Source organism: Mytilus californianus, unplaced genomic scaffold (assembly GCF_021869535.1).
Source record: "Mytilus californianus isolate M0D057914Y unplaced genomic scaffold, xbMytCali1.0.p SCAF_14, whole genome shotgun sequence".
Lineage (NCBI taxonomy): Eukaryota > Metazoa > Mollusca > Bivalvia > Mytilida > Mytilidae > Mytilus > Mytilus californianus.
In genome coordinates this window covers 33682396-33701506 of record NW_026262626.1, presented here as the reverse complement: position 1 = coordinate 33701506, position 19111 = coordinate 33682396, and the positions used below count along the sequence as shown (strand labels likewise).

The 19111-nt window shown below is 33.3% G+C and overlaps 1 protein-coding gene across 1 annotated transcript in view; it reads right to left on the bottom strand.

Annotated features, from left to right (window-relative positions):
* LOC127724653 (E3 UFM1-protein ligase 1-like) overlaps positions 1–19111 on the bottom strand; it is a 244588-nt gene that overhangs the window by 60174 nt on the left and 165303 nt on the right. Inside the window, exon 12 of the mRNA XM_052231683.1 lies at positions 1634–1794. Coding sequence (XP_052087643.1) covers positions 1634–1794 — 161 coding nt within the window. The remainder of the gene's footprint in view (positions 1–1633; positions 1795–19111) is intronic.

Sequence of the window (19111 nt, the reverse complement as noted above, 5' to 3'; positions counted from 1 at the left end):
GTGCTGATATTTAACAAGGCCTAAGATTTTGAGTTTTTAAATTCAATTACCTGAAATGAGATTTATATTAACCTCTTGGTATACAGACTATTTCAAAATTCTGACATCCTAATATAAATTCTTCACATATTTATTGAATATCCAGAGCCTCTGTTGGATACCTTTTTTATGTTGTGTAACTCAATATTAAATTGCATATATTGCCTTTATTGATTATTGAATAACGAATACAGACAAAAGAAAAAGTAAATATAAGGGAATACCCCCAAGGGGTTGAAAGAATGTGAAAAGTGCAAGTATGCAAAAAATCATAAACCTGCATAAATATTATTACTTTCTTCACTACCGATATATGCTTAAGTTTAAATATTTTATACATTTTGCATTGCATATACATTTGTATTGTTCATATGCCTTTAACCTCATGTGTGCATGATGCTTTGTTTTATTTGTTATGTATACAATATACGTTTTTATATTTGGTAAAATGCTCACCAAAGATTATGTTTATATATTTTATACTCTGCCGAATTAAAATAAAGTTTTCAATCTAACGATTCAGGGTATAATTGCAATACATAGTTTCGCTTGTTGTAGTAATTTCTTATGTTACCGAAACCAATTTTGGGACGTACGGACGTACAGACGAACAAGGATAAAACTTAATGCCCCCTCTCACAGCTACCCTAGGGCATAAAAAATATATTTGCTGATTCTAAAAGAACATGATTAAATCTTATGTATAAATACCATATACACTAGACGAAACAATGTACGTTGAAGGATACAATGTATGCTTCACGATACAATATACTCTGAACAAAACGATATACGTAAAACCATACAATGTACACTGAGGAGTGCTGAGGGAGCTACCATTGGATTTTTATGGGGGCCTAGGATGAAAAATTTTTTCCTGCCTTTTTTTTTTAGTTGTAATCTCTGTCCTGCCTTTTTATTTTTCACTCTATTCGGTCCTGCCTTTTTTTTTGCCAAGTTGTTCATCCTGCCTTTTTTTTTACTCAAAACTCCTGTCCTGCTTTTTTTATTAAATTTCATCCTAGCCCAATGTTTATGTAACAGGGATTATAGTTTTCAAAATAATGGCAAAAACACTAAAATTAGTCAAAAATGAACATTTAAGGGTAATAACTCATCACCGAGTCATGTCATCCAATTAATTCAATCATATGTGCATTTTTGTAGATATTGTATTGCTGATAATTTTTGCCTTGAACAGTTTCTACCTATATAGTTTTTGAGAAAATAGGCAAAAACTTGAAAATTAGCCAAAAATCATTATTTAAAGAAGTCATCTGATAATCTGACATTCTGAGAATTTAAGCCCTTGTCAGATTTTCTCTATCTATAATGGTTTTCAAGATATAAGAAAGTTAATGCATTTTACCCTTAAACTTTATTTTCAGCCATGGCAACCATATCTGGTGACTGACCAGTAAAAAATCTTTATACCCTAAGGATCATTCATTTCAAGTTTTGTTGGAATAGGTACAGTCCTTTCAAAGGAGACGATCTATTAAAAAGTTTTGGACGATGATGGATGCGAAGTGATGGCAATAACTCACATCACCTTATGGACAGGTGAGCTAAATAATCTAAAAGAAGTTCTTACCATTAAATTGCTTCATTCCCTTTTCAAACAAACAACAACTTGTCCATAGACCAGATATTTTTTCTTGTAGTTCTCCGTGTGTCTTCTTCCTTGCAGTACCAGTACCAGATTGAGTGAGGAAAACAGACTTTGCAGCTTCCTGGTATTGCCTTGTCAGTGGCCTGAAAACAACAAGAGTATCATCATAATCGGCCCTAAAACAGGTATTTTTCGTAAAAATGCATCAAATTGTCTTTGCATGGCCAGTCAAAATGTACTCCTTCCCGCACAAACCCTTCCATACTGAGTAGTTAAAACCATCGATCATTTACTCAAATAAGACAAACAGTGACTTTCTATAAGAATATTTTTCTATATCAGTAATAGGATATATAACCCTAATAGTTATCAACACTTGGTGAAGCCTTATAATATAAGGAACATTTTCATCATTTTTAATTGCCGTCTATTCAAAGGTCCTCATAAAGATGATTACAGATTATTGAAGTTGCAGTCTATTAGTAAAAAATGTTTTTTTCCTTGGCATTTTTCCACAGTATGGTAGCATTAGCTTTGTTTGAAGGAACAACATCAGTTAACGAAAGGAGGCAGGATGCCTGGTGATGGCTAAAGATCAGACAGTTGATAACACAATCTCAAAACACAGCAACAATGCAGTAAGAGCTGAAGTATATAATGGGGTACTTTTCAAAATTCTAAAACAAATTTGCCGACTTGGCATAAAAAGTCAGGATTACATCCCTGTTTTCTAGTCTTAACCTGTTAACCACTGTGAAAATTTGTACCGGTACTTGTGTTCATGAACAGTTTGTTTGTATTCAGGAACTTTTGGTTCTTTATATAAAGATTATGTAGTCCCAATTTGGTTCTAATTGGTTTAGTGATTTCAGAGGAGATATCTTTTTTTTTTAAGTCTAAAAGATAACAGACAGACCACTTACCCCAAAATGTTGGTAAAAGCTCACACTGGCCCTTTAGGTCAAGTTAGCTACAGACGGGCCGAATTTCCCTGACCCATCTTACCCCAACTGGTAACCAGTCATTTGCCTACTTATACTATTTTAGTTTCTGATTATTCTTATGTATGTAAACAAGAGTACGCACACTGAAATGTCTTGCCTGCTTTATTGACTATAATTAGATTTTTGTTGTAAGTCTTAAAGATGAAGGTTTTACTACAAGTATAACATAAACTTAACATTATCAATGATCCATGACAATGAGGTCATGGTCAGACAAACCATAGCAGACAGACCTAACATGTACACCCTTCTATCATACCATACACCAGATATGATTGTAAAATGAATGGAAATTTTTCCTTTGATATTCGAGCAAGTTAATCTTTATTATTTTTAGAAGAGTGCATTAACTGAATAGATTTTAAGTTAGAGCACTATCGATTCCTGCCGTTGACCACATCTCATATGAATAGCAAAGAATGGAATTAAACAAGTGCTTTAACTTCCATCTCAAAAGTTGCTAATGCTTCCTTTGACTAGTATATAATGAAAGAACATTGAACATTAATTTTCCTCCCGTCATTTTGGTTGGATACCTGTTTTTATCGTGTTGGAATTAATGTTCCAAAAATATGTCACTGGATGTTTAGTCATTTTCTTCATTTTACAATGGTCTATCTCTGTGAATTGAGCATGCTTCAAATATATGTCCCTGGACCTTACACAATCAACAACCAATCAATTAAACGATCTTTTTTCCAGTTGTTGGGAATGGAGGAATATTTTTATCTGAATAATTGATTTAAAAAAATGTTTCTTTCTTTAACAATTAAGGAATTTTTACGTTTTCTACCCGAATAAACACTGTCTAATTTCAATCAATTGTAGCTCATACAAAAGCCAACTTGAACTCATCTGATAGATAATTGATTGAAGTTTCCAGAAAATTTAATTTAAAGAAAATAATCCTTTCTTTGGTCCCATGGTATCTCTCATAAAGTCATGTGACTTGCATAAAAAATGTCAAAAAATGTACAGTTCAAGAGGAAAAGTTGTAGTACAGGCATTTTGTTACCAAAATAGAACATAGTGTTAGTGTAAAAGCAATGCACGAAGTCTTTTGGAAACATACTAGCTGCAAACTTTATATATGATAATGCAGAGATAATCTGGAATGGTTGGGTTCCCAGGGTAAGAATGTAACAAAAAATAAAGGAGGCGAAGGGGGGGGGGGGGGGGGAGTAAGGAATTTAGTTTTCTTAACTTGACTTAAGAATGTATTTCAGTTGCCTTAATTGAAATTGAAAGTAAAGTTAAGTTACATTCAATATAGGAAATTATTTTTTTACCCCCGGCAGTGAGGTTTGAACAAGCGATCTTTCTGGCATCAGATTGTTCATCTTACCATTGAGCTACAGAAACCATAGGTAAAGGCATGACATTTAAGTATGTAAGTCCACTTCTCTGGAAGAAGAGAAAAAAATAAATGGTGAATGTGTCCATGGGACACAGATGCCGCCGCTTGCATATAACATTATAAAGGGATATAACTCAAGAACTGTAAAAGTGACGCTACCCAAATTTGTACTTGAACTGAGTTTTGTGGTAATAAGCATTGTGCAAAAGTTTCATTACATTTGGTTGAGGCAAACTAAAGTAAGAGAACAGAAACAAATATTTCAGGAATTTTTCCATTTGTAAGGGGGCACAACTCTAGAATGGTAAAAGTGACGCCACCAAAATTCAAACTTGACCTGTGTTTTGTGGTAATAAGCATCGTGTCTAAGTTTCATAACATTTGGTTGAGGCAAACTAAAGTGAGAGAACGGAAATGAAAAATTCAGCAATATTTCCATTTGTTAAGGGGCATAACTCTAGAACGGTAAAAGTGACGCCACCAAAATTCCAACTTGATCTGTGTTTTGTGGTAATAAGCACTGTGTATAAGTTTCATAACATTTGGTTGAGGCAAACTTAAGTTAGAGAACGGAAACCAATTTTGGGACTTAGTACGTTCGTACGTACAGACGGACAAGGGTAATACTTAATGCCCCCTCCGCTACAACATTTTTGACATTTTTGACATGAAAAAATTTGTCATTTAAGGGCAATATCTCCTATAAGAAATCTTCTGACAGTTTTGATGCATATAGACAAAATGTAGAGCTCAAAATCCTGAACATTTTTGCCCTGTCATATTTTCTCTATTTATAGCTGTTTTCAAAATAATGGGCAAAACTTGCATTTCACCCTTATGTTCTATTTTAAGCCATGTCCACCATGCTATTTGGCAGGCAGGGTCATCCAACACAAGTAGATACCCAATGACGATTGTGGCCATGTTTGGTTAAATTTGGCCTGGTTAGTTTCAGAGAAGTATTTTGTAAAAGTTAATGAACAACGATGATGACAGACGCTAAGTGCTGAGAAAAACTCACTTGGAACTTTGGGCCAGGGGAGCTTCAAAGGAATCAACATTTTTATTTTCAAATTTCTATTACTGTTGTTTGACTGGTTGTATTACACTTCTTTCATGTGTAAGTCCTCAATATTAGGAGAAAAAACACTACAGATAGTGGCCAACTTCATTGACAAAACTGGCAGAATTAAATTATTTAGTTAATCAGTGCATATCTTTTACAAGCACATAGGAAAAATTCTGATGAGCATAAAGCACAAGATAGTAGACCTGCACCATTGAGATAAGTTGTCAAAACAGGCTTTGAAATTTAGGATTCTCATTATTCTGGCACAGAGTAGTTGTTACAATTTATTGCCATTTGTTTTTAAAATAAGCCCATATAATATATCATTTGATTCACATTATTACATGATAAAATACATCAAAAGTACAAGATGAGCGTACAGCAATACACAGCATCCCGAACTGATCAAAATTCAATTGACTAAAACCTCACATTTTATCTGGGTTTTTTACAGCAATTCTTTTGATAATTGAAACAGCTTTTTTCTTGTCCAATATCTACAGCTAATAAATGGTGAACAATTGAAATTATATTTAACATAACTGTTAGTTGGTCATTTGTTGGACTGCTGCATTTAAATCCAGGTAAAAATCAACAAATGAATGTCACAGGTAAACTTGTATACAAAGGCATGCTTTGAATAGCTTAACCTACATGATGGCTGATGACCTTTTCATGATAATAGGCAATAAACAGCTGCACCATGAACGCATGATACGCCCGTCACATTTTTTACAAATAAAGTTCAATAACCTCTCAATGTCATATCAGAAATTTGTGAAAAACTAAAGGGAGGTTATCTTAATTGATATAAACCAGCCACCAAAGTTTTAATGAAAACTGCTCAAAGCACTTTAAAGGTATTGTCCAAAAACTACAAAGCTCTCCTTTTTATACGACCGCAAAAATTAAAAATTTTTTGGTCGTATATTGGTATGACGTTGGCATCGTCGTCGTCGTCGTCGTCGTCGTTGTCGTCGTCGTCGTCGGCGTCGTCGTCGGCGTCGTCCGGCGTCGTCCGAAGACACATTGGTTTTCGCACTCTAACTTTAGTTTAAGTGAATGGATCTCCATGAAATTTCACCATAAGGTTCAATACCACAAAAGGAAGGTTGGGATTGATTTTGGGGGTTATGGTACCAACAGTTAAGGAATTAGGGGCCAAAAAGGGGCCAAAAATAAGCATTTTTGTAACTTTCAGACAATAACTTGTGTGTAAGTGTATGGATCTCTCTGGCATTGTACCACAAGGTTCCATATCACAAAGGGAAGGCTGTAATTGATTTTGGGGGTAATTGCCTCAAAATTTTAGGAATTAGGGGCCAAAAAAGGGGCAAAAAACAAGCATTTTTCTAGTTTCATGACAATAACTTGTGTGTAAGTGTTTGGATATTTCTGAAATTGTACTACAAGGTTCCATATCACAAAGGGAAAGCTGGAATTGAGTTTGGGGGTAATTGCCCGAAACGTTTAGGAATTGGGGGCCAAAAAGGGGCCAAAAATAAGTATTTTTCTAGTTTCCAGACAATAACTTGTGTTCAAGTGTATGGATCTCTCTGAAATTGTACTGCAAGGTACCATACCACAAAGGGAAGGCTGGGATTGAGTTTGGGGGTGATGAATCATAAGGGGGTTCAAAAAATTTGGGGGGGGGGATTTTTTTTTTTTTTTTTTTCTTTTTTTCCTTTTTTTTACTTTTAAAATTTTCCATTTTAAGTTGGTTATTTCTGATTTATATTTAAAAGCAAATAATAATGATATGGTAGGAGATACACACCAAACAGGATGTGTAAATTATTATATAATAAGTATTGTGCAATAGCAAGAAATTTTCAATTGCACAGTATTGCACAATAGCAAGAAATCTTCAATTGCACAGTATTGCGCAATAGCAAGAAATCTTCAATTTAACAGTATTGCGCAATAGCAAGAAATATCCAATAGCACAATATTGCGCAATAGCAAGAACTTGTCAATTGTACAGTATTGCGCAATAGCAAGAAATATTCAATTGCACAGTATTGTGCAAAAGAAGATACTTCGTATAAATTGCTTATTTCTTGATCAATTTCAATGGGGTTTTATTCTTGGGGTTCTTTAATATGCTGAATCTAACCGTGTATTAAGTTTTTAGATTTTGGGCCCCGTTTTTAAATTGGTCCACATTGAGGTCCAAAGGGTCCAAAATTAAACTTTGTTTGATTTCATCAAAAATTGAATTATTGGGGTTCTTTGATATGCCAAATCTAACCGTGTATTTAGATTTTTAATTTTGGGTCCTGTTTTTTAAATTTGTCTACATTAAGGTCCAAAGGGTCCAAAATTAAACTTAGTTTGATTTTAACAAAAATTGAATTCTTAGGGTTCTTTGATATGCTGAATCTAAACATGTGTTTAGATTTTTGATTATGGGACCAGTTTTCAAGTTGGTCCAAGTTGGGGTCCAAAATTAAACTTTGTTTGATTTCAACAAAAATTGAATATATGGGGTTCTTTGATATGCTGAATCTAAACATGTATTTAGATTTTAGATTTTTGGCCCAGTTTTCAAGTTGGTCCAAATTGGGGTCCAAAATTAAACTTTGTTTGATTTCAACAAAAATTGAATATATGGGGTTCTTTGATATGCTGAATCTTACCAAGTATTTAGATTTTTTATTTGTGGGCCCGCTATCAAATTGGTTCATATTGAGGTCAAAAGGGTCCAAAATTAAACTTTGTTTGATTTCATCAAAAATTGAATTATTGGGGTTCTTTGATATGCCAAATCTAACCGTGTATTTAGATTTTTAATTTTGGGTCCTGTTTTTCAAATTGGTCTACATTAAGGTCCAAAGGGTCCAAAATTAAACTTAGTTTGATTTTAACAAAAATTGAATTTTTGGGGTTCTTTGATATGCTGAATCTAAACATGTGTTTAGATTTTTGATTATGGGACCAGTTTTCAAGTTGGTCCAAGTTGGGGTCCAAAATTAAACTTTGTTTGATTTCAACAAAAATTGAATATATGGGGTTCTTTGATATGCTGAATCTAAACATGTATTTAGATTTTAGATTTTTGGCCCAGTTTTCAAGATGGTCCAAATTGGGGTCCAAAATTAAACTTTGTTTGATTTCAACAAAAATTGAATATATGGGGTTCTTTGATATGCTGAATCTTACCATGTATTTAGACTTTTTATTTGTGGGCCCGCTATCAAATTGGTTCATATTGAGGTCAAAAGGGTCCAAAATTAAACTTTGTTTGATTTCATCAAAAATTGAATTATTGGGGTTCTTTGATATGCCAAATCTAACTGTGTTTTTAGATTTTTAATTTAGGGTCCCGTTTTTTAAATTTGTCTACATTAAGGTCCAAAGGGTCCAAAATTAAACTTAGTTTGATTTTAACAAAAATTGAATTCTTTTGGTACTTTGATATGCTGAATCTAAACATGTGTTTAGATTTTTGATTATGGGACCAGTTTTCAAGTTTGTCCAAGTTGGGGTCCAAAATTAAACTTTGTTTGATTTCAACAAAAATTGAATATATGAGGTTCTTTGATATGCTGATTCTAACCATGTATTTTGATTTTGGACATTGGACCATAATAGGTAAATTAAAAAAATTGAAGTTCTTAGACCACATTCTTTCTGTGTCAGAAACCTATGCTGTGTCAAATATTTAATCACAATCCAAATTCAGAGCTGTATCAAGCTTGAATGTTGTGTCCATACTTGCCCCAACTGTTCAGGGTTCGACCTCTGCGGTCGTATCAAGCTGCGCCCAGCGAAGCATTTTATTTATGAATAAAATCCCATAACTCAGAAGTGTAAAATCTAAAATTTATAAAAATTGAAAGGGAGCTTACATTAATAGATATAAACAATTTTCCAAAGTTTCATGAGAACTGCTGAAAGCATTTTTGAGTTATTGTCCTAAACTGGAAAATCCCTCTTTTTTTTAATGAATAAAACTCCATAATTCGAAAACATAAAATCTAAAATTTATAAAAATCAAAAAGGAGCTCATGTCAATAGATATAAACAATTGACCAAAGCTTCTTGCAAATTGGTGAAAGCATTTTTTAGTTATTGTCCGAAAACTGGAAAATCTCTCCTTTTTTAATGAACAAGAGTGGACACACAGAAATGTCTCGCCTGTCTTGTATTTCTAATTGAAGTTATGTTGAAAGTAAATACATTATAAATTTTAAGCTGTAAATAATGAGATAATGTCGCTGCTGCTGATGCCTGTATGAACGCTAAAGCTGCTGCCAGGCCTGCTGAAGACAACTATCATAGTGTCTTCATACTTCTAATTGTATAAGTTATTATCCGCTATATGAAGATATGCTGGATAACTGTGGTTAAGAGTGAAATAACTTAGTGATGTACCATTGATATTGATTATTGTGATTAAAGATGGCGGTGAAGAATGAAAAAACTAACATTGACCTATGAACCATGTGAATAAGGTCAAGGTCATATGAACCCTGCCAGACAGACAGATACGCCTTACAATCATTCCATACACCAAATATAGTTGACCTATTGCTTATATTTTCTAAGAAACAAAGTTCAGCATTAAAACTTAATATTAACCAATGAGCAATGTAAAAGGGGTTAAGGTCATATGATACCTGACGGACAGACATAAACACCTTATAAACATTCCATACACCAAATATAGTTGACCTATTGCTTATAGTTGAACAAAAATAGACCAAAACACCAAATTTTAACACTGAGCAATGAACCGTGAAAATCAGGTCAAGGTCAGATAAAACCTGTGAGACAGACATGTACATCCTAAAATATTTCCATACACCAAATATAGTTCACCTAATGCATATAGTATAAGAAAAAAACAAACTTTGAAATTTCTTATGAAATAATTTTTCATCTAGATTTAAGGTTCATCAGAAGGGATTGACAAATATGGCCATTTTTTTTTAATTTCCTCTTGAGTACAGACAAACCTGTGCACAAGGAAAAGTTTTAAGGCATTGCAGAAACTGGATAAATATTTGTCAATTCCTTGAGATGAATCTGAAAGACCCCCCCACCCCCCCCCCCAAAAAAAAAAACTAAAATTTTCTTCAATCTTTGATCAAAATATTGTAAAAAGTCATATTTTCATATTATCTATTTATCTATTTATGTTGCTATGCTAAAATATCTTTTACTTATCTCAATACTTATCTTATTTCATATTTATCAAAAATCAGTAAATGTGATTCTGTTGTTCAAAACAAAATTTCAAAAGTTCTTCAATCTGTACATATTCAGCCAATTAATCTTTATGAAGGGACTGGAGTGAACTGTATTCTATGTTAAACATTCATGCATAAGTGACCTTATTTTAACATTTTCACACCTTCCAATGTTTTTGTTAATCACGGTTTAGTAATGATCCCTTAAAAGTTTTTATTATTTATTATCATTATTAATGTTATTTAAAGATTTTTATAAAATAATCTATTTCAATGTAAGTAATCAGCATTTAAATAATAAAATACATTCCATACACCAAATATAGTTGACCTATTACTTATAGCATCTGAGAAGAAGACCAAACAACAGAAACTTAACATTGACCAATGAACCATGAAAATAAGCTCAAGGTCAGATGAAACCTGTCAGACAGATGTGCACACCTTACAATCATTCCATACACCACATATAGTTGACCTATAACTTATAGTATCTGAGAAGAGGACCAAACAAGAGCAACTTAACATTGACCAATGAACCATGAAAATGAGGTCAAGGAAAAATGACACCTGCCAGACAGACATGTACACCTTACAATCATTCCATACACCAAATATAGTTGACCTATTGCTTATAGTATTAGAAAAACAGACCAAAACACAAAAACTTAACATTGACCAATGAACCATGAAAATGAGGTCAAGGACAAATGACACCTGCCAGTCAGACATGTACACCTTACAATCATTCCATACACCAAATATAGTTGACCTATTGCTTATAGTATTAGAAAAACAGACCAAAACACAAAAACTTAACATTGACCAATGAACCATGAAAATAGGTCAAGGACAAATGACACCTGCCAGACAGACATGTACACCTTACAATCATTCCATACACCAAACAAAGTTGACCAATGGCTTATAGTATTAGAAAAACAGACCAAAACACAAAAACTTAACATTGACCAATGAACCGTGAAAATGAGGTCAAGGTCAGATGAAACCTGCCAGACTGACATGTATCCCTTATAATCATTCCATACACCACATATAGCTGACCTACTGCTTGTAGTATCTGAGAAACGGACCTAATCACGTAACTTTTACCTTGATCACTGATCCATGAAATGAGGCTGAGGTCAGGTGAACCCAGCTGTCTGATGGACATGTAGACGTTGCAAGGAACCCATATACCAAATATAGTTATCCTATTACTCATAATAAGTGAGAAATTTACATAACAAAAAAACTAAACTTATTTTTCAAGTAGTCGCTGAACCATGAAAATAAGGTCAAGGACATTGGACATATGACAGACGGAAAGTTCGTAACATAAGGTATCTGCATACAAAGTATGAAGCATCCAGGTCTTCTACCTTCTGAAATATAAAGCTTTATACAAATAGTTTACGCCGCCGTCGCCGCCGGATAGTAATACCTATGTCAGTTGCAGGCGAGACAATAAAACCCCATAACTCAGAAACGTAAAATCTAAATTTTATAAAAAACGAAAGGGAGCTCACATCAATAGATATGAACAATTCATTAAAGTTTTATGCATATTGGTTGAAGCATTTTTGAGTTAATGTCTGACATGTTGACGACGGACGGACAACAGTATACCATAATACGTCCCGTAAACGGGCGTATAAAAATGAAATAATTGGGTAAAATTTGTCATTTATGAGCAATAACTCAATAGTTTTGACATATATGGACAATTGGTAGAGCTCATTATTCTGAACATTTTTGCTCTATTCAGATTTTATCTTTTTATAACGGATCAAAAAATAATAGACAAAACTTGCATTTTACCCCTATGTTCTATTTTTAGCCATGTCGGCAATGTTGGTTGGTAGGCGGGGTCATTGGACACATTTTAAAAACTAGATACTCTAATGATGATTGTGGCCAAGCTTGGTTAAATTTGTCTCAGTAGTTTCAGAGGAGAAGAATTTTGTAAAAGATTACAAAAATTTACAAAAAATTGTTAAAAGTTGACTATAAAGGGCAATAACTCCTTAAGGGGGCAATAACTCCTAAAGGGGTCAATTGACCATTTTGGTCATGTCGACTTATTTGTAGGTCTTACTTTGCTGTACATTATTGCTGTTTACTGTTTATCTCTATCTATAATAATATTGAAGATAATAACCAAAAACTGCAAAATGTTCTTAAAATTACCAATTCAGGGGCAGCAACCCAACAACGTGGTGTCTGATTTGTCTGAAAATTTCAGGGCAGATAGATCTTGACCTGATAATCAGTTTTTTCCTTTGTCAGATTTGCTCTAAATACTTTGGTTTCGGAGATATAAGCCAAAATCTACATTTTACCCCCTATGTTCTATTTTTAGCCATGGTGGCCATCTTGGTTGGCGGGCCGGGTCATTGGACACATTATTAAGCTAGATACCCTAATGATGATTGTGGCCAAGTTTGGTTTAATTTGACCCAGTAGTTTCAGAGGAGTAGATTTTTGTAAAAGTTAACGGACGACAGACGCCAAGTGATGAGAAAAGCTCACTTGGCCCATAGGGCCAGGTGAGCTAAATAGCGTCTAATTTCAGAAATATTGTCTGCTAAGAATTCATCACTCCGGATACATGGACCTCAACAGCTACAGAAAGTCACATTATGGTTACCAAGCATAACATAACTGATAACTAAAAGCTCATGTGTTGTGTATACAAGCTATGCCTGACATAGGGGGGAAAACATTGCTAATAAACTGCAATCAATTGTCAGTGAGTTTGATACATGCGTTTATGATAATGCCTGAAACATGGAATAAGCTGGTAACAAATGCCCAGAGTTGGGCAATTTCTGATGTTTCGGTCATCTTCCAGCTAATTTTTATTATTAAACAGTTTATCAAATCCGTGTTTGAATTAGCTTCTGTTGCAAAATTGATTTCAAAATGTAGAAAACTTGTTGGTCATTTCAAACATTCAACTACTGTAACAGCAGGAATGTGCAAGAGACAAAAACTTCTTGGTGTCCCTGAACATGAGATAGTACAGGATGTTGTAATGAGGTGGAATTCAACACAGCCAATGCTGTCGCGTCTGGTTGAACAATGTAATACTCTCACAGAGAAAGTGACCAAAATAGCACACGAGGCTATATTTCTTCCTTAAGATCATGAGTTGGAATTGATGAATGATCTGTCCAAAGTTCTTATGGACTTATCTTATGTTATGATGTATCTTTGTCTGATGTTTATCCGATTGTATGTGGATTAATGAGAAAAAGTTAAATGTACTAGACTCCGATGCATTAATAATTCGTAAGACCAAGGATGTCATCAGTGACGAGTTGAATCGTCATTATCAGCTGTTTTACATGAAAAACTGCCTATTCCACACCTGTTATTGCATCTCTCATAAACAACCGATACTAACAAAGAAAAAAAGAAGAGGAATCCTTAGAAGGGCTAATTGATGAAATGCCTCTGAAACAGTTGAGAGAGACAAGCGTTTCTAATACTACTCCGTCAAAGAGACAATGACGACCAATTGGAATTGACCTTCTGCTTACTAAATCCCTATACAGACCTGAATCACGAGCCGGGTTGGAATTACAAAGTTATTTGCTTGACAAATCTGACTCCACTTGAGTTGTGGTCTGATAACGAAGCAGAATATCCACTTTTAACTATAATATCAAAACGTGTTTTAGCAGTACCAGCAACGTCCGTTCCTTCCGAGAAGATTTTTTCATGTGCAGGACTTGTTGTAATTAAGAAATAATTCATGGAAGCCATAGATTTGTTGGACATTTACACATGGCCTGGGCCGTGATATTCGAATTTTATACTGAGTGTTAGCGAGGGATAAAATTAATGAATATCACGGCCCAGGCCATGTGTAAATGTCCAACAAAGCTATGGCTTCCATGAATTATTTCCATTCTAATAGGACAAATACTGTAATTTAAAAACTGATGTGAATGTAAAATTGCCGTGTGTATGGCTTTTTTAGTTTACCCCTGTAAGATAAAAGCTACAAATTTCAAATAAATCTAAGTCTTACATGAATTATTTCTTAAATAACCACTAGACAAAATGTTTTCAATCCTCATAATTCTTAACCTTAACATTTTTTTTCCGTTGCCTACTATTTACTGTCAAATTCACAGTTGACATGTCATAACTAAGGAGTGAGTTGCCATGTTGACTCGCTGAAATCCACAAATGTGCGAATAATGCAATAGAATAGAAAATGAAACAACACCTACCTCAAAACTCCATTTTAATGTGATATTATCGGAAATTAGGGCGTATATGTAACGAAAAACCTTCAGCTTGAGAGTTTTCATTCCTATGACGTCATGTTTTGACAGGACGTTAATGCGCCAGGATCATTCATGAAATTTAGCGGAATTTTATTTTATTTTGATTTTATACATTTTTTAAGCTCTTGTGCATTAATTCTTTTTGTTACTCATAAGAATAGGAATAACGGTTCTGTAGTTTCTTTTTCAATTTCAATTTGAAGACAACGAAATCGACATAGTGTAACTGTTTGCACATATGTTACGATACATGTGGATTTACGTGGGAGGTAAACAGTAACAGCCATCAATATGTACAACTCTGAGTCTGCGCTAAGTTTATATATATGGAGAATTTTATCACACTGTTGTTTACAAAGCGAAAGAAGCACGTCATATTAGAATAAAACTTAGAAACAGACTTTCATCTGAATTTGTGGATCAGATCATATTTCTGAACAAAAACAAAATCAAAGTGCCCTGCAGTGAGACATTTGTAACAATATTTGTACACGAATCAACACTTTCATTGATCGATAACTCACAAGTCATAAACTTATCTTTGATTATTAATCAAGAGTTCTTTGTAAACGTGATGAGTATGATATGTACATTTAATGTTATAAATGTGTGACGAACTTCATTTATGTGATTTTTATTTATTATTAATTATTTGCTTATTATTCATAAATTGATATTTATGATATGCAGCTCACTATCTTATTTTCATGGATTATAAAGATATGGACCCTGATTGACACCCCACTATTTAATTTATGCGCCAGGTAAATCATGTGACTGGCAACACATGGTTTAATACAGGTAAAGTGGGTCAGGAGAGCACACCTAGATTTTGATGTGAACAGACATTTAGTCTGCTACAGCTCATATATATTTGGTGATACCTCAGAATTGTCAGTTCAGGACATGGAGTTTCACAGGACAATATATTGAATTTTCTCAGGTAAGAACATTTATTTCTAATTTTGACTGGTGTTATTATTTACATTTGGATATTGTGTTATGTCTTATCGTTTGTGGTTTGAATTCTATTTTTATTTTCTATATGTATGTAAAAGTTAAGATAATTAATCAGCTAGTTCATTTATATGATTTTTAGTTTAAAGCAACTATATGCGCAGGATTTATTTGTTTTTACACAGTTTTGATTTAGAAGAAAAACCGACATGGTTAGAAAATACAAATAATTGCACCAATATTAACACAATTCTATATTAATATTAATATATGCAGTGGTTAGAAAATACATAAAATAACACCATTACAAACTTAATCCCAATTTTATATTCTATTTTTAGAAATTTATCTGTGATGTCACTTTTTGTGGCGTTGATACATTTTGTGTGACACACAGTTCATAATTCTATTGTGGTGTACTGGTGTACTGTTGTCAATTAATGGGAGGTGTCTGTTGTTATTCTGTGGTTTACATGTTGTAGTGTACTGTTATATTATTTATTTATGTATTTCTCTGTCCTGAGTGTTCTTGCTTTTATTTGTACTGTATTCCTGTCAAGTAATTGTGTCATTTTAGCTGTATTTTCAACATTGCCATATAAGCGGGAGTTTTGGCTAGCCATAAAACCAGGTTCAACCCACCATTTTTTCTTGAAATGTCCTGTACCAAGTCAGGAATATGGCAGTTGTTATCAAATAGTCTGTTTCTATGTATGTTGGCGTTTGTTTTTGTAGCAGTTCAGTGTTTCTGTTGTTCCGCGGCGGTCAATTTATGGTGTGAAATCTTGTTTTTGTTTGAATATGAATTTTACTTGGGGTTCAGTTATTTGTTTCAGGGGTTTTTCCATGCAGTTTTATGCTCAGTTTTGAAGCGGCAGCTTTTAAATGGTCAGACAACCTACGTCCAATTTATTGACACAGATCTTCCCAAATACCAATTACGAGGGTTAGCTTATCGTATCATACAACGGCCAGTATTTATGTTATGTGGCAGAAAATATGTACTTTGCGTATACAGAAGTTGGTGTTAATTTTGACAAAGATGGTGTTTGATTTACCGGAAGTTGGTGTAAATTGCTTGGTAGTTCCGTTTAATTTGAGAAACCAGAAGATATTGGTGAAATATAAATTGCCAGATGTATTGTAGCGTAAATGCTGTTTATATTCATGATTTGAAATATACGTTTAAAGGTTGGTCATTGAAAATGTGATGATGATATCAACCGGAAGTGTCATGTCAGTAGAAAGCTGTGAAATTAGTGCAATATTAAATAAAGTGAATATATAGTGAGCCATACATTTTATTGAAGTTGATAGTGTTATATAAGTCAATATTAAATGCCATTAAAATTTAGATTAATTCAAACTGAAAGTATTTGATGTTCCAAGTAACAAAACATCCTAGATCTTGACCGCAATAAGAGTGTATGGAAGTAGCTGTGATGAGACATATTTTGCTGATTTGTTTTAATTTTTACAAACTAACTTTTTAGTTGTGTGTATTATGTTTGAATTTTTAATTTTGACTTTTTGCTTGTAATCATTCTTTCATTTGCATGTCCATTGATTTGTGTTTATTTGCATGTTGTAATTAGGTCGTTCCACTTTTCCGTGGAAAGACCTTTATTTTATTTGTTCTGATTATTATTAATATTTTTTTTTTCTTCTTCTTCCGCCAAACCCTTTTCTTGCGGTATAAAGTTGTTTCACAAGATGTCACTTAGATATTTTGGATATTATATCGAACAGTTATTACGCTTTTAAAACTCATCATGTTAGCCGAAGACTTTTTTATTGTAAGAGTTATCTCCCCCAATACTGTTTTTCATGTTTGTGTATCTCCTCCATACCAAAAAAGATAACGACAAAATTCTTTTTTATATGTGTTCGTTACATCCTCAGAAATTTTTGGCTGATTTGGATCGAAGTGATTCAGTGAAATCTTATAGGAGTTATCTACCTTCACCAAATAAATTTGTCGTTATGATTTTGTAACTCATAAACCGTTAGCCGTATAAACCTAGTCTTTATTTGAGGTTCTTGGGTCCTAACTTAGAAAATGAGGTCAAAGTCAAAGGTCAAGGGCATGTTCTCAATTTTGACTTTTGCTTGTTTTTCCATTTTCTCTGACACTTGTAAAGTTATATATAAAAGAACTAGTGCAAAATGTTTGCTTCATAGTGATTAAGATATGATATATTTGGTCTGAAACAATCCAATAGCATCTTATAGAAGCTATTGCTCCTGAAATGTTTTATTTTAAGGTAAATTGATTATTACTTCAGATTGGTACATGAAAAAGCCATAAGGTCTTTTGCAAAATGTTGGGTGACATATGACCTTGAAAAATGTCAACAAGAAGTGACCTTGAGTGAACCGGAAGTAGTCATTTTTTCACTTACATGTATTTCATGGAAAAGTACCTAGAATCCATATATTTTTTAAATGGGCATACATAAACCTATCATTTGAGACCGGAAGTGACATTCTATAACCGGAAGTAGCAAATTATCTCCCTTATTACAGGCAAAAGTATAAACAAACTATATATTTTTGGAATCAGTGTGAATAAAGCTATCATTTGAGACCGGAAGTGACATCTTCTAAACCGGAAGTAGCCAATTTACTCCCTTTTTACAGGTAAAAGTATATATAAACCATATAATTTTGGAATCAGTGTAAATACAGCTACCATATGAGACCAGAAGTGACATTTTCTTAACCGGAAGTTGGCAATTATCTCCCTTATTTCAGGCAAAAGTATACAGAAACCATATATTTATTGAATCAGTATAAAGAAACCTATGATTGGACGCCAAAAGTAACTTTGAGAACTTTGAGTAAAACAGAAGTAGCTTCTTATCAATTATTCAGAAAATTGATGTGGAAAGACCTTCAATTGTTCTATGAACAGTTGGTTTTTAATTGTGTTTAGTTTAGTTTGATTTTGTTCAGTTTAGTTTTAGTAAAATATTAATTTTTTACTTGTGTTTCTATGAATGTAAGCCAACTGACAATTTGATTATCCTACGTCTTTACAAAATGTTTATTTGAAACTTTATTATTCTTTAATTTATAATTAAATATAGTAATTTGAAGTCCAATATTTTGTTGACAAATTATGTGACAAGTCGTAATATCAAAATTACTAACTCCATGGGAACAGATGATACAGATTGTCTTATCAAGTCGGACTTTATTAACATATTGATGGTTTTATTGGCATATTTCTGACTTGGTACATGAACACATAAAGGTTGCATTTCTGTAAATATTGACAATGCAATTTCCCATAGGAACTCCTTTTACGGCTAAAACTGTACCACTTTTACTATGAAGTTTTGAACAAAATCTTATCCTAGAATTGAAAGTTCATATGCACTACAATTTTTTTCAAAGGTCAAAATATAGGGCTGTGCGGCATATTTTCAACGTTTATATGCCCTGAACTTTTCAGAGTTTAAACTAACACTAATTTTCTTAACTACCCCTACCTCGAATGAAGGGTTACCACAGATTTCAATGTAAACAATATGCACATGTATATTTACTGGTAACATTCCCAAGTTATGTCTCT